The sequence below is a fragment of the Manis javanica genome, chromosome 17, assembly GCF_040802235.1.
Source record: "Manis javanica isolate MJ-LG chromosome 17, MJ_LKY, whole genome shotgun sequence".
NCBI classification, from domain to species: Eukaryota; Metazoa; Chordata; class Mammalia; order Pholidota; family Manidae; genus Manis; species Manis javanica.
This window is the reverse complement of record NC_133172.1, coordinates 13,280,363-13,293,507: the sequence shown is the minus strand read 5'-3', so window position 1 is coordinate 13,293,507 and position 13,145 is coordinate 13,280,363. Positions and strand designations below refer to the sequence as shown.

The following is a 13,145-nucleotide window of genomic DNA, read 5'->3' as shown; positions in this document are numbered from 1 at the left end:
CTGGGGCACAGCACCTCACAGTCCAGCCCTGCCCAGCTCAGCGAGCCAACGGCTGTGGGAATGCAGAAGCCTGAACCTGGTATACACTAACACACTCGCACCACCCCACACACAACCCCAACCACCCATTCTAGAGTTATCAAGCACTTATCAATGCCAAGCACTTTCCTAGGCACTGGAGATACCACAGTGAACAAGCCAGATAATCTCTGCTTTCATGGAGTGAACATCAGAGGCGATTTTACAGATGTGAAACCAAGGCTCGGAGAACCTTGGCCCTGCCAAAGCTCAGAAAGCTCCATCAGCAACCCCAAACTCGGGGCCCAGTCTTGGGAGGGATGTGCCACAAATGCCAGCCCTGCCTGGGAAGGGAGTAAGGAAACGAGTCTCCCTTGCTCAACCTGACGGCAGAGGCCTGGCCCTGGGGAGTTACCTCCGTCCTCTGTCCCTGCTCCATGTCTGTGGACTGCAACAGGGCAGGGCAGTGGGCGCCTCTCCTGGGTCCTGTAGCACTGCCCCCTCAGCCTCCTTGCCCTCTTCAGACATGCCCAGCCCACTGCCCTCCCCGGAGTCAGGGGCTGGCCCCTCTGCAGCGCGCTCTTGCCCCAGTTGGCCATGAGTCTCACTCCCTGGCCTTCTCCAGATCTTTATTCAAATGCCCCCTTCTCAGTGAGGACCTCCCAGCCCACACGCCCTCCTCCTTACATTGCTCAATTTTTCTCCATGGCCCTCTCCACCACGGGACACACTTATTGCCTTGGGTGCCGCCCACCCTCCCCACTAAATGGGGTTTTTTTGCTTGTTTGGTTCACTGCTGAACCCCCAGCGCATGGAAAACAGTAGCTGCTCAATAAATGTTTGCTCCGTGGATGACTGACAGTGCAGAGAGCAGCTTCCACCAGGCTTGGCATCCCTCCTCCCCAGGAGAAGGTCCACGGAGGCCAGGGCAGTCTGCCACCTTCACTCTTGTGCCTGGACGAGCTGCCCCTCAGCACGTGCTTCTCCCCAGCTGCATGCACAACCCTGGGGACAGGGACCCTGGGTTCTCTTCTCTGCACATGACTTAATTTCTTGGCCTTCAGTTGCCCAAATCAGGTAACACCCGGGGGGCTCAGAACATCCTGGGCTCTGAATGCACAGAGTTAAAGCCAAGGTCCCTTCCATGGCCTCCAGGGCCCAACATGGCTTGAAGCCACATCACTGGTCTGCTTACCTCCTCCTACTTGCCCTCACTCATTCTGCCCAGCCACACTAGCCAGCCCGCTTTTCCAGACCCATTCCCACCTTGTCCTTGCTGTTCCAGTCCCTGGGACACCCTTGCCCTGCTGTTTGTAGCCCACTTCCTCACCCTCTCCAGGCCTCTGTTCACTGGCACCTCCGCTGAGTGGCTTCCCCTGGCAGCCTCCCACTCAGAGTTCCTACTTTTCACAATAGTGCTTATGACCACCTGACATCCTATGTCTGATTACCTGCTTATTGTTTGTTGCAACCCCATGTTTATTGTTTGTCCCAACCCAACAGAACCTCCATGAGGGCACCATGGTTCCCCAGGCCCAGGATGGCCTGGCATACCACACACATCGATGATATTTGCCAAATGAATGAAATGTTGATAACACCTCACACCAAGTTGTGACTTACCCTCTCTGAGCCTCAGTTTCTTCATCTATAAAACAAGGCTATGAATGAGATCACTAACGCAGAGGCAGAACTCGAGGCCTAGGCTAGGAGCTCATGCAGGGTGTCCAGCTAGGCCTGGAGGTTTAAACCCAGGCAGATCCACGGCTCCCCAGACTGCTGCTATAGTATTCCATAAAATGGGCTCGTAAGGAGCTGCAAGCCTGGGACAAGCAGGTGGGGCTCAGAAGGCTGGCTCCTTGGGCTGTGAAGACCCTGCACCTCTGCCTCTCAGGGCACCAGCCACCAGGGAGAGAGCTGGGGTGGAGGGGAGACATGTAACCTAGCAGGTAAAAGCAGCCCCTTACCGCGCTTATGTAGCCAGCCTTCTTTGATGACAGACACCTCGTTCATGGTGGCAGTGTGACACGCTGTCACCTAGCTTGGGACAGCTCAGGGCAGCAGGACATGCAGGAGGTGCAGTGGACAGAGCACAGTCTGCAAGACAAGAGAGGCACCGTCAGAGTGCGAGGGGGTTCAGCCCCAGCCCTGTCCCTCAGAACAACCAGGCTCTGAGGCCCCGTGAGCTGCTGTGCCTGCGGTGTGCAGGGTGGAGCCAGTGAGGGTGGGGAGCCCTGCCCAGAGGGCCCAGTCTGAGGGGGGAGATGTGGCCATGTCCCCAGGGACCCGAATCTGGCGGGGGGCAGGGGAGGGGAGGGGCATGATCCTGCCCTCAGAGCCCTGCTCCAGCAGGAGCAGAGCTCCCTGGCCTACGCACAGGCCATGCCCAGGAGAGGCGGCCCCTTCACCCACCTTTACTCCTGACAGGGCTGGAGGAAAGGGTGCTGTGGCCCCGCCCCTGCATCACTCCCATGCCCCAGTGCTGAGGTAACCTGGGATGAATCAGACAGCCCTAGGCACCTGAGGGAGTGCTCAAAGCCACCAGCATTTGCCTGCCACCCCCCAATAAACACACACACACACGCACACGCTCTTTTCCAACCTACCACACTTAGCAAACTAGGTGCCCACACCCTCCCGGACCAGGCTGCCCCAGGTCACCCCCTCAGCCTCAGTCCCACAAGATGGCTGCGGAAGAAGGGTCCTCAGGCAGTCCGGATCCTGAACAAGACAGCAACCTACTCTGTAGGCACTCATCTGGGTCTAAGAGAGCCAGTCCCGGGGGCTCAACCAAAGCCCTGGTCCCTTCCCTGAGACCTCTGCTTCTGTCCTCAGGACTAGCAGCCAACAGACTGATGGACGCCGAGGCTGCTGCTCCGTCTCAGGTTCCCGGGAGGAGGAGAGAAGGGCAGGAGGCAGCCGCCAGCTGGGCCCCTACCTGGAGCCGCAGTCCTGGACAGGGGCCACGGAGCCCAAGGCGCCTTTTGCCTTGCCCAGCCGGGGGTTATTTGCGAACAGCAGGTCAGGAGGTGCAGAGGCCCCCAGAGAAGTGGCAGCTGGCTCTAGGGACACCGTGGGCATCAGCTTTCTTTCATGCCTCAGGGGAGCTAGTAGGCCGGACACACTACTGCCTGGCATATGATGATGGCATGCTGCCCAGGCACTGGGCAGGGAAGGGAGGTAAGTGGGAGGAAACGAGAGGAAAGACAAGACGGACAGTGCCGGGGAAGTAGACTGTGCGGTGAGAAATCACATTCGGGACTCAGAGCTGCAAAGGCAAGGCCAGGAGCAGCAATGGGAGCTGCCCCCACAGGCAGGACTGCCCCCGAGGGTCTTATGCCCCATGGGCTGAACGCCCAGGATCACCTGACCCTCAATCCTAAATACCCAGCAGTTCATGCCTCAACCTCAGTGTGACCAGTTTCTCCACCCTTGCCTCCCCAAGGCCTGGCTCACTGGCTCAGGGCCAGTGCTGTCCTCTTCCATGAGGGTCCCTGGACACCCCTACTCCACTCCCCATCAATTAAATTTGTTCCCCATTCAGCAGCTAGAGGAACCCTTAAATCCGACCTGGCTTCCCCCTACTCAAACCCCCCCCCCCCCACCGGAGTACCACCGGCGTCGGGAAAGGGCCAAGCTCCTTGGCTTGGACTTCAAGGCCCTTCAGGTCCTGACCTCTACTGACCTTCACTCCACATACTTCCCAGTTGCCCCTACCTCCTCTCCCCTCCCTGGGCTCTCAACCTCCATACTCCACCTAAATATCACCCTGCCTCTTCCGTTCAAAAGACTTCCATGGCTCCCTACTGTGCTCAGAACAAAGTCCTTCCCACAGGAGCCAAGAGACACCTAGAAAAGTCCTCAATAAAGACTAATGACCGTCTCTCCAGCCCCTCCTCCTCCAACCCCTACTCTCTGCCAACCTTCTGTCACTCAGGCCGTTCCCTCTGGCCTCTGTCCCCTGTACCTTCTGTGGGTCCTCCTTTCTCCTTGAAGTCTCAGCTGAACCCATGCCTCCTCCAGGAAGCCTCCTTAGAGGCTGCACTGGGTGCTCTCCATGCGCCTACGTGGCCCAAAACTCCCCACACCTCTAAGTGCTAATTCAGTGGACCAGCACAGTGTCTGGGTATCTGTTGAGTACACCATGACTGAACCCAAGTCTCTCCAATAGATCCCCATCCCAGAACCAGACACGGCCCTGGAAACATTTCCAGCGTCTATTCATGCACCAATCTTCTTTGAAAGTATCTTAAGCTCCCAGACACTGTCCTGGGTGCCGAAGACCAAAACTGTCACTAAGACAGAACCCATGCCTTCACATTCTGGTGGGGAGACAGACAGTGAACAGATACACATACAACAATGTCAGGTGGTGGGAAGGTGCTGAGAAAAAAAAAAAACAAGGGAGAAGGATGGTGGGGAGCCTGGGTGCTATGGCTGCCATGTGGTACAGGGGACATGGGAGCAGGGAGTGAGCCATGCTGACATGTAGGGAAAAGACTTTCAGGCAGGGGAATAGAAAGTGCAAAGCCCCTGAAGCAGAAAGGAGCTTGGTAAGTGTGTGCTGCCAAGGGCCAGTGTGGCTCCAGGGTAAGGAGCCAGGAGAGGTGGGCAAGGAGAACACTTAGGGCCTGGTGGCTGTGGTGGGGTGTTAAGGAATTCCTCCCCCAACACAGGCCACCACCACATTTTCCCCAGAACCAGCTCAGTTCAGAATAGTTCCAAAGGGCTGGGATGGAGAACTCGGGAGTCCAAAGGAAGGGCAGACGTGGGAGGAAAGGACAGGGGCCCAATCTCGGCTCTCCTCTTCCCTCTCCAGCCTGGCAACTTCACCTCGTGACTCTGCAGCACCAGGGCTCAGCAGCACTAAAGTACCCAGGGTGTGTGGAGGCTCAGCCTACTGCCTGGCCTCCAGTGAACACCCAAACACGTGGCTACCGTGATCAGAAGAGAAAGCAAAGGCAACCAGGTGGGGCAACAAATGGTCAGGGTTGCAGAGTCCAAGAGTCACTGCCAGCTGGGTGGCCCAGAGCAGGGGCTGGCACTCTCTCGGAGGTGCTCCTGAGTGTTTCCATCCACCCCAGCAGAGGGGTTGTGACCATGCTCAGGGGAGGGCAGAGGCTCCGAGAGGGGACATGTTTACCTGGGGCTCCCCAGCTGAGTGGTGGTAGAGGCCCTGGCCGCTGCTTGTCACGCCAGAGCTACTTTTTACATTCTCATTTCAGCAGCTAAGCAGCCAGCAGCAGCCTGGGTGAGGGCAGGGGAGGAACTGGAAGATCCCCTGTGTCCTGCCTGGATCCCATCCTGTCCTCCCACTGAGGGTGGCGCCTCAGCTGAGGCGTCTGTGACGCAGTCCTGAGATGATGAAACACCAGGCACCAAAGCCAAGAGGACAGCCTGCTCCCCGGGGAGGTGCTGATGGAGGACGCCCAGGCATGAGGACAGAGAGCAGCCTCGGGAAGCCAGCATCAGCACGCAGGGGCCTGCCCTGGCTGCCTGCCTGCACGCAGCAGGCCCCACGGCAGGCAGGGCTTGCACAGCTCCGTCCCCACCTGTTGCTTCCCAAGGTGTCAGGGCCTGAGTCTGCTGCAGGCCTGGGCCAGAGCTGAGGCTACAGGTGAGCCACCTGGAAGGCAAGGTGAAAAGAGCAAGGGTACCTCACAGGATGGGACACCCCACAACCAGTGAGCCCACACAATCTCATTATTTACAGAGAAATGTAAATTAAAACCACCTGCCAGGATAGCTAAAATTTTAACAACTAATAATGCCAAGCACTGACAAAATTTTCAACTTACTGCTCCTGGTGGGAGGGTAAAACAGCTCAACTACTGTGGAAAACTGTTTGGCAGTGAGAATTAAAATTCAATATATGAAGGGAAACAAAAGCAAAAATGAACAAGTGGGACTATATCAAACTAAAAAGCTTCTGTACAGCAAAGGACACCATCAATAGAACAAAAAGACATCCTACAGTATGGGAGAATATATTCATAAATGACATATCTGATAAGGGGCTGACATCCAAAATATACAAAGAGCTCATGCACCTCAACAACAACAATTAAAAAATAGGCAGAGAAGCGGAACAGACACTTCTCCCAAGAAGAAATTCAGATGGCCAACAGGTACAGGAAAAGATGCTCCACATCCCTAATCATCAGAGAAATGCAAATTAAAACCACAATGAGATATCACCTCACACCAGTTAGGATGGCCAACATCCAAAAGACAAACAACAACAAATGTTGACGAGGATGTGGAGAACAGGGAACCCTCCTACACTGCTGGTGGGAATGTAAATTAGTTTAACCATTGTGGAAAGCAGTATGGAGGTTCCTCAAAAAACTCAAAATAGAAATACCATTTGACTCAGGAATTCCACTACTAGGAATTTACCCTAAAAATGCAACAGCCCAGTTTGAAAAAGACATATGCACCCCTATGTTTATCGCAGCACTATTTACAATAGCCAAGAAATGGAAGCAACCTAAGTGTCCATCAGTAGATGAATGGATAAAGAAGATGTGATACATATACAATGGAATATTATTCAGTCATAAGAAGAAAACAAATCCTACCATTTGCAACAGCATGGATAGAGCTAGAGGGTATTATGCTCAGTGAAATAAGCCAGGTGGAGAAAGACAAGTACCCAATGATTTCACTCATCTGCGGAGTGTAGCAACAAAGCAAAAACTGAAGGAACAAAACAGCAGCAGACTCACAGACCCCAAGAATGGGCTAACAGTGACCAAAGGGAAAGGGACTGGGGAGGATAGGTGGGAAGGGAGGGATAAGGGGGAAAGGGGGCATTATGATTAGCACACATAATGTGCATGGGGGAGGACAGGGAAGGCAGTATAGCACAGAGAAGACAAGTAGTGACTCCATAGCATCTTACTATGCTGATGGACAGTGACTGTAATAGGGTATGTGGGGGGGGGGATTTGATGATGGGGGGAGTCAAGTAACAACAATGGTGTTCATGTAAATGTATATTGATGATACCAAAAAAATAAAAATTAATAAAAATTTAATATATGCCTACCCCTCAGAGCCTCCGACAGCCTCCACACGCACGTGTGTGTGTACCGGGATATGTGAACTGCTCCAGCAGCAGAACTCACAGTAACTCCAAACTGGAAACAGACCAGGTGCCCACCCACAGGAGAATGGGTAGACAAACTGAAGCAAATTTATCCAGCGGAACACTCCTCAGCAACAAAAAGGAGCAAACTACTGAGACATGGGACAGGGATGACATGTATGAACATTAGGCTGAGCGGACAAAGCCAGACACAAAATAACACATCAAATAGGAGTCCACGCACAGCACAGTCAGAACAGGCAGGGATGCTTGCTTGGAAAACTACAGAAAATCAAGGAAACAAATAGCCAAAAGTCAGGAGATGGGTTAGACTCGGTAGTAACGGGGTTGGGGAATCTGGGAGCTGACAGTTTTCATCGTGATTAGAGAGGGCTTTGCTCTACAGTTATCATATAGTGTACTGTGCAAAATGGATTTAACATATTTTTCTGTATTTTATGACAAAGGAAGCAACTATAAAAACAAACCTAGATTTGGGAGCCACAGGATACAGGAGAACCAAAATCGGGCCTCCTGGCATCTAGGCTCCCCGACCCAAGACTGGCCTGCCTGGGTTTTCCACTCAACAGGGCCAGTCATCAGTAAGTAGGAGGAATCCAGGGCCCAGAGGACCTGAATTTCAACCCTGGGCTCTGCTGCTTCTTGGCTATGTGGCTGTGGCAAGGGACAACCTCTGAGCACAACAGTGTCCCCATCTGTACAATGATCCCTCTGGAGGAGGGACAGGCACCCCAGGATGGAGCAGGGTGGCACACTTACAGCCCCGCAGGAAAAGAAGGGCAGGCTGGAGTTTTGGGGGTACCGTTTAACTCTGCACAGGAGAAAGCTGAATGGGAATGAAAACCCTTGCACTCAACGGTCAGCTGAGCAGGGAGCAGGGAGGTAACTGGACAGGGGTCCCTAAGGGAGCTCTGCCTGCACTGGTAGGTTATTTTTTAACCTGCATCACTGACTTACTCTTATCATTACATCTCAAATACTCTACAATAAGTTACATTAAGAAGTCTTTAACACATTTTTATTTCCACCTGCCTGCCTCTCCAGCCTTATTTCTCAATGCTTTCCAAACTGTAGCTCCTTCAGAAGCTTCACCTCATAGTGCCAGGTCAGATCCATGAGAGGCAATTTAAGGAACAACGCATGACCCAACGTGGAGAGGCCCTTGAATGACTGCCTCATCCTAGCTGGCCTTGAGAAGGGACTGGGTCTGGGAAAGGTCTTTCCAACTTGTTTCCTCATCTGTATAATTAGGGTCATGTGGTTTCTGCTGCTCAAGGGAGTGTGTGAGGCCTGGATGAGCTCTAGTGCTTCTTACCCCTCCTATACTCTAGGACCCTGTGCCCACTTGAGTCACAGCCCACCCCTTCCTTACTCAAATGCTCCAGGGTCCCCATGTCACCCAGAGGAAAAGCCAGAGTCCTTACAGGAGCCTCAGGACCCTAATGAGGTCTGCACCGGCCCCCCTTTACTGTGGCTCCTCCAACATGCTGGCACACCCCCACCTCAGGGCCCTTGCACAAGCTGCCCCTTCAGTTGGGAACGCTCTCTTCCCAGATATCCTTGGGGTCCCACTCCACTTTCTCCAGTCTCTGCTCACATGTCACTTTCTTTCAGAAGCTTCCTAATCTCCCTGCACAAAAGTGCACCCTGCTACTTCCCCAAATCCTCTATTTTTCTCCATAGGTGCTTACCATCACAGACATGATTGTACACGGTTACTTGTCTATCAGTTTCCTGTTGACCTCTTCCCACAGTGATCTCAGCATGGGGAAGAGGGGCTCATACCTGTCTTGGGCACTGCTAAGGATCCTCAGAGCCTTGCATGGTGCTGGGTATACACTGGGTACTTATTTAATAAATGTTTGTGGAGTGAATGTGTACAGAGTGAAGCCTGTGCCCAGAACAGGCTCAAAGTAGGTTAAATTCCTATCCTTGCCACTCGTCAAGTCCTTCTTCTCTTGCCTCTCCCTGACCTGGTTTCAATGCCAGATGGCACAGATGGGCTATGGGACCCCAGAGGGGAGGTACAGGGCCTGCGTCTCCTGAAGCTGGATTCATGGGGAAGGGCCTCCTTCCTCACAATGCAACCCCCCAGGGGCCTCTGTTGCCTGTCCTCTTATCTGTGCCTTACCAACAGCTCCCAGAGAAGGACTTGCTTAGGGGACACACTCAAAGACAACCAGAACCTATTGTTAGACAGGCAGCATCCGCTTGTGCAAATCTGGGAGAAGAGGCACATGGGGTGAGCAGAGAGGAAGGACTCCCTCACTGGCTACCCACAGCTCTGCACCTGGTCCTGTGTTTTGTGAGGGCACTTCAGCAAAACTGATAAAAGTGTAAAATGCACCTGTCCTTGGAGGAATTTCTACTGCAGAAATGCTTATTACGCCAGTGCACATTGTTCCAAAGCAGGGTTTCTCAACCTCAGCACTAGTGTTATTTGGGCTGACGGTTCTTGCCTTGGCTGTTCTGTGATCAGTAGGAAGGTCAGCTGCATGCCTGGTCTCTACTTACTAGAATCAACAGCATGCCCTCCTCCAAGCTGAGACTATCAAAAATGTCTTCAGACATTACCAAGCATCCTCTGGGGGCAAAGCCAGCCCCTAGTTGAGATCCGCGGTTCTGAGGGTGTTACTGCTGGAGTAGGGGAAACCTGGAAGCAGCCCAACTGCTTGCCACTAGGGTCTGGCGTTGGAATAATGGTTCAGATGATGACAGTACTCAAAGGAGTGAAAGCACACAGCACTAACCACGAGCAAGGCTCCCTTACATGCTCTGCACACGTGATCTCAACCCTCACAACAGCTCTACGCAGCAGGCACTTTTCCAATCTGTTTTACTGAAGAAACTAAGTCACAGAAGTGAAAGGATTTGCCCCAATCACCTCATCAGGAAATACAGAGCCAGACGGGACCCCAGGCAGCCAGTCTTCTCCACCACACTGCATGTCACGGCCTTTGGAGTTAGGCAGGCCTAGCTTCAGGTCCCTGCTCCCTGACTCTATAGTCACCCCAAGTCTCCTCCGTGCATCAGGGATGACAGCAGCGCAGCCCTAACAGGCTCCTGTGTGAGAAGGGCTCAGCACGGCGCCTGGCCTTGTGGATTGTCTATCCACCCATCAGGACACCAGGTGGCCATCCTACACTCAGGCAGCAACCTCGATGTGCTTCCAGCACAACAGAACATTCAACCCATCCCTTTTCTGAAACAAACAGGTCCATATCACATGCTGCCTTTCACAGGCTGACAATACTGAGACAGATGTGCACGTCACAATCCACACATGTTTCAGGACAGCATCCTTTTCAAGAAAGTTATGCCACTACCAATGGGTCTCATAAGGAAAGTGTCTTAGACTGGAGGACCTGGAGGTATATGCTGAAACATCACACGCCCAGCAGGAATTGTGCCAAAGAGCCAACAGACGCAGAAGAATGGGGGCAAGAGTCAAGGTGGCCTTGGGAACCAAATGCGTTTCAACCTCAGCCCGCCACTTGCTGTGACCTCGGGCAAATCACTTCCCCTTTCCTCACCTCAATTTCTTCACCTATATATTAGAGATAATAATAGTACGTACCTACAGGGCTGGGTACGGCGCAGTCGGGGGGGTGCACTTTTGTCCAGGGAGGTTAGAAAGCTTCTCAAAGAAAGTGACATGTGAGCAGAGACTGAAGAAATTAATTAATCCATGTAAAGCTCTTCAAATAGAGCTCAATACACTATGAGGTACTGCTCAACACCCATCAGGTGCTATTACTTCCTCTGGTGAGCACAGACCTGGGAACCTTCACTTCCTACCTTACACATTTCTGTGACACCTACTCTTCCTCCTTGGTAAGAACGAGGCATTAAAGATACTTTTCTTGCTTTAAACACCACACACTCCCCAACCGCCCCATCTGTCTACTTGGAGGTAGGACTGGAGGCAGGCTGAAGACGTGGGCGGCTGCAGAAGATGCTGGGATGGGAAAAGCACCAGAGCAGATTTCCTTCTCTTCCTTGCCACCCCCACCCCACACCTTCCCCCTCACCCTGCCACTCCAGGCCTTACAGCACCCACAGAAAGCAATGTCAAGTACTTGTGTCTGCCTGGCTGCAGGGTCCAAACACATAAAGGGTGCTGTGCCACAGCCAGGGAGACCCTAAAGGGGTCTCTGACCCTGACCCTCCTCTGTGGGGTTATCACATCCAAAGCCCTCATGGAGGCCTCTGCCTGTTCTCCAGCCTTGTAGGTTAGCACACCCCCACATACACAGCCTTTCCCCTTCTCTTGGTCCCTTGAACACTCCTTGCTCTCTGTTCACACCAGGGCCTTTGCACATGCTCACCCCCTGCCTGGCACACTGCTCACCCATCTTCACCTGTTAAATCTTCATTTCCTCAGGGAAACCTGCCTTAACTGTCCCCTGCCCCACAACACATCACAGAAACTCAGGACCCAGCCTTCCCATTCCCTCGCGGCACTTACCTCTACTGCGCTCAGTCACCTGTACAGTTACCTGGGTGATGGTGCCTCCCCCACTGGACTGGGAGCTTCAGAAGGCAGGGACAGGGTCTGTCCTGGTCCCCATTGTGTCTCCAGCCCCACACAGCACAGGGCCAGGCCCAAAGCTTTCATTAATTCTGGGTGGGGGTGGCAGAACAGAACCACAGCTTTTGAGGTCAGGGTTCTGCCAAGTGAAGGTAAAACAAAAAAAATCCTGCATTCATTCATTCATCCCACAGATATGGCATCCAGGCTATCAGCACTTCCCTGGTCACCAGCAAGGCAGCAGTGACCAAAACAGAACTCCTGCCTTGGAGGAGCTGACAGGGAGGCAGGGCTGGGGAGGGTGGACGGATATTATAATAAATGAGTTAAATAATTAGGCAAGTTATACAGTGTATCAGAAGTTGGCAAATGTCAGGGAGAAAACTGGCATATGGAAAACTGTGTGGGAAGGGGTGAGGGTTTCTAATTTTAAACAGGGGGATCAGAGATAGGCTCACTGCGATGTAAGATCTGAGCAGAAGCCTGAAAGATGAGGCAGCCATGTGGAGACCGGGGAGCACACCCCAGGCCGAGGTGTGGGCTGCATGAGACACAGTCAGGAGGTGGGGAACAGAGGAAGAAGGGGCCCTGGCTGGGCAGGGCCTGGGAGGCCACCATAAGGGCTGTGGCTATTTCTCAGAAGAAGATGGGGAACTGTTGGCTTGAGGCAGGGACAGCGTATAGAATCCCCTGGCCCCATAGTGGCAAGGGCTGTATCACTGCCTTCTCCCCCAGGAGTTGATCCCAAATGTAGCCCTGTGTGCCAGCCTCACACACCCACCACCTGGTTCATTTGGGACCCTGAGGACCCACACTTCACAGATGGGGAAACTGAGGATGGGAAGAATTCAATGAGTACCCCAGGCCAGGCAGTTAGGATCCGGCAGAGGAGACTGGCTCACACCACCCCAGCCCTGAGCCTCTTCCACTTCCCTCTGCTCTTGCTCCTCAGAGACGGGGCCCCTCCCACACCCTGGCCAGTCGCCCTTACCACCCCTCACACCCTGCAGACCTGGGCTGAACCCAACACACACAAACACATGCACACGCACATGCAGGGCCCCTCTGGCTGAGGGGTTCCTCCGTCCCAGGCACTGTTCCACCTCATCATATGTCTGCCTGCCCCACCAGGAGCTCTGAGGTAGGGCCTGATGGCCCGAGTCGCTATCTCATCCCTAGGGCACCTAGGCTCCAACAGGACAGGTCCTAAACATGGCTAATGTTTACTAACACTCACAGTGTGCCAGGCCTATACTGCTAGTAACCCTCACAGTAACCCTGTGTCATAGGTGTTCTTAGTGTGTTCGTTCTTTAGAAAAGGAAACAGACCCAAAGAGAATAAATTATGTTCACAAGATCACACAGCAGGTTGAGTACAAGACATGGCTGATGTAGCTGACAGAACTGTGCGTAATGATGGAAATGTGGCCACTGTGCCTAGTGCAACTAAAGAACTGATTTTTTACTTTTATTTCACTTAAATTA

General features: G+C 53.1%; 1 protein-coding gene across 4 annotated transcripts in view; it reads right to left on the bottom strand.

Annotated features, from left to right (window-relative positions):
* Positions 1–13,145, bottom strand: part of AKT2 (AKT serine/threonine kinase 2) — a 47,546-nt gene that overhangs the window by 25,909 nt on the left and 8,492 nt on the right. Inside the window, exons 1-2 of one of the 4 annotated variants that reach the window (XM_073226485.1) lie at positions 2,761–2,885; positions 1,986–2,115 (exon numbers count right to left, since the gene is read on the bottom strand). The exons of 1 other annotated variant lie outside the window; for it this stretch is intronic. In XM_073226485.1, coding sequence (XP_073082586.1) covers positions 1,986–2,031 — 46 coding nt within the window. In that variant the 5' untranslated portion in view covers positions 2,032–2,115; positions 2,761–2,885. Of the gene's footprint in view, positions 1–1,985; positions 2,116–2,430; positions 2,529–2,760; positions 2,886–13,145 lie in introns of those variants that run through there. 2 more of the 4 variants (XM_073226484.1, XM_017649521.3) reach the window with 2 other exon arrangements.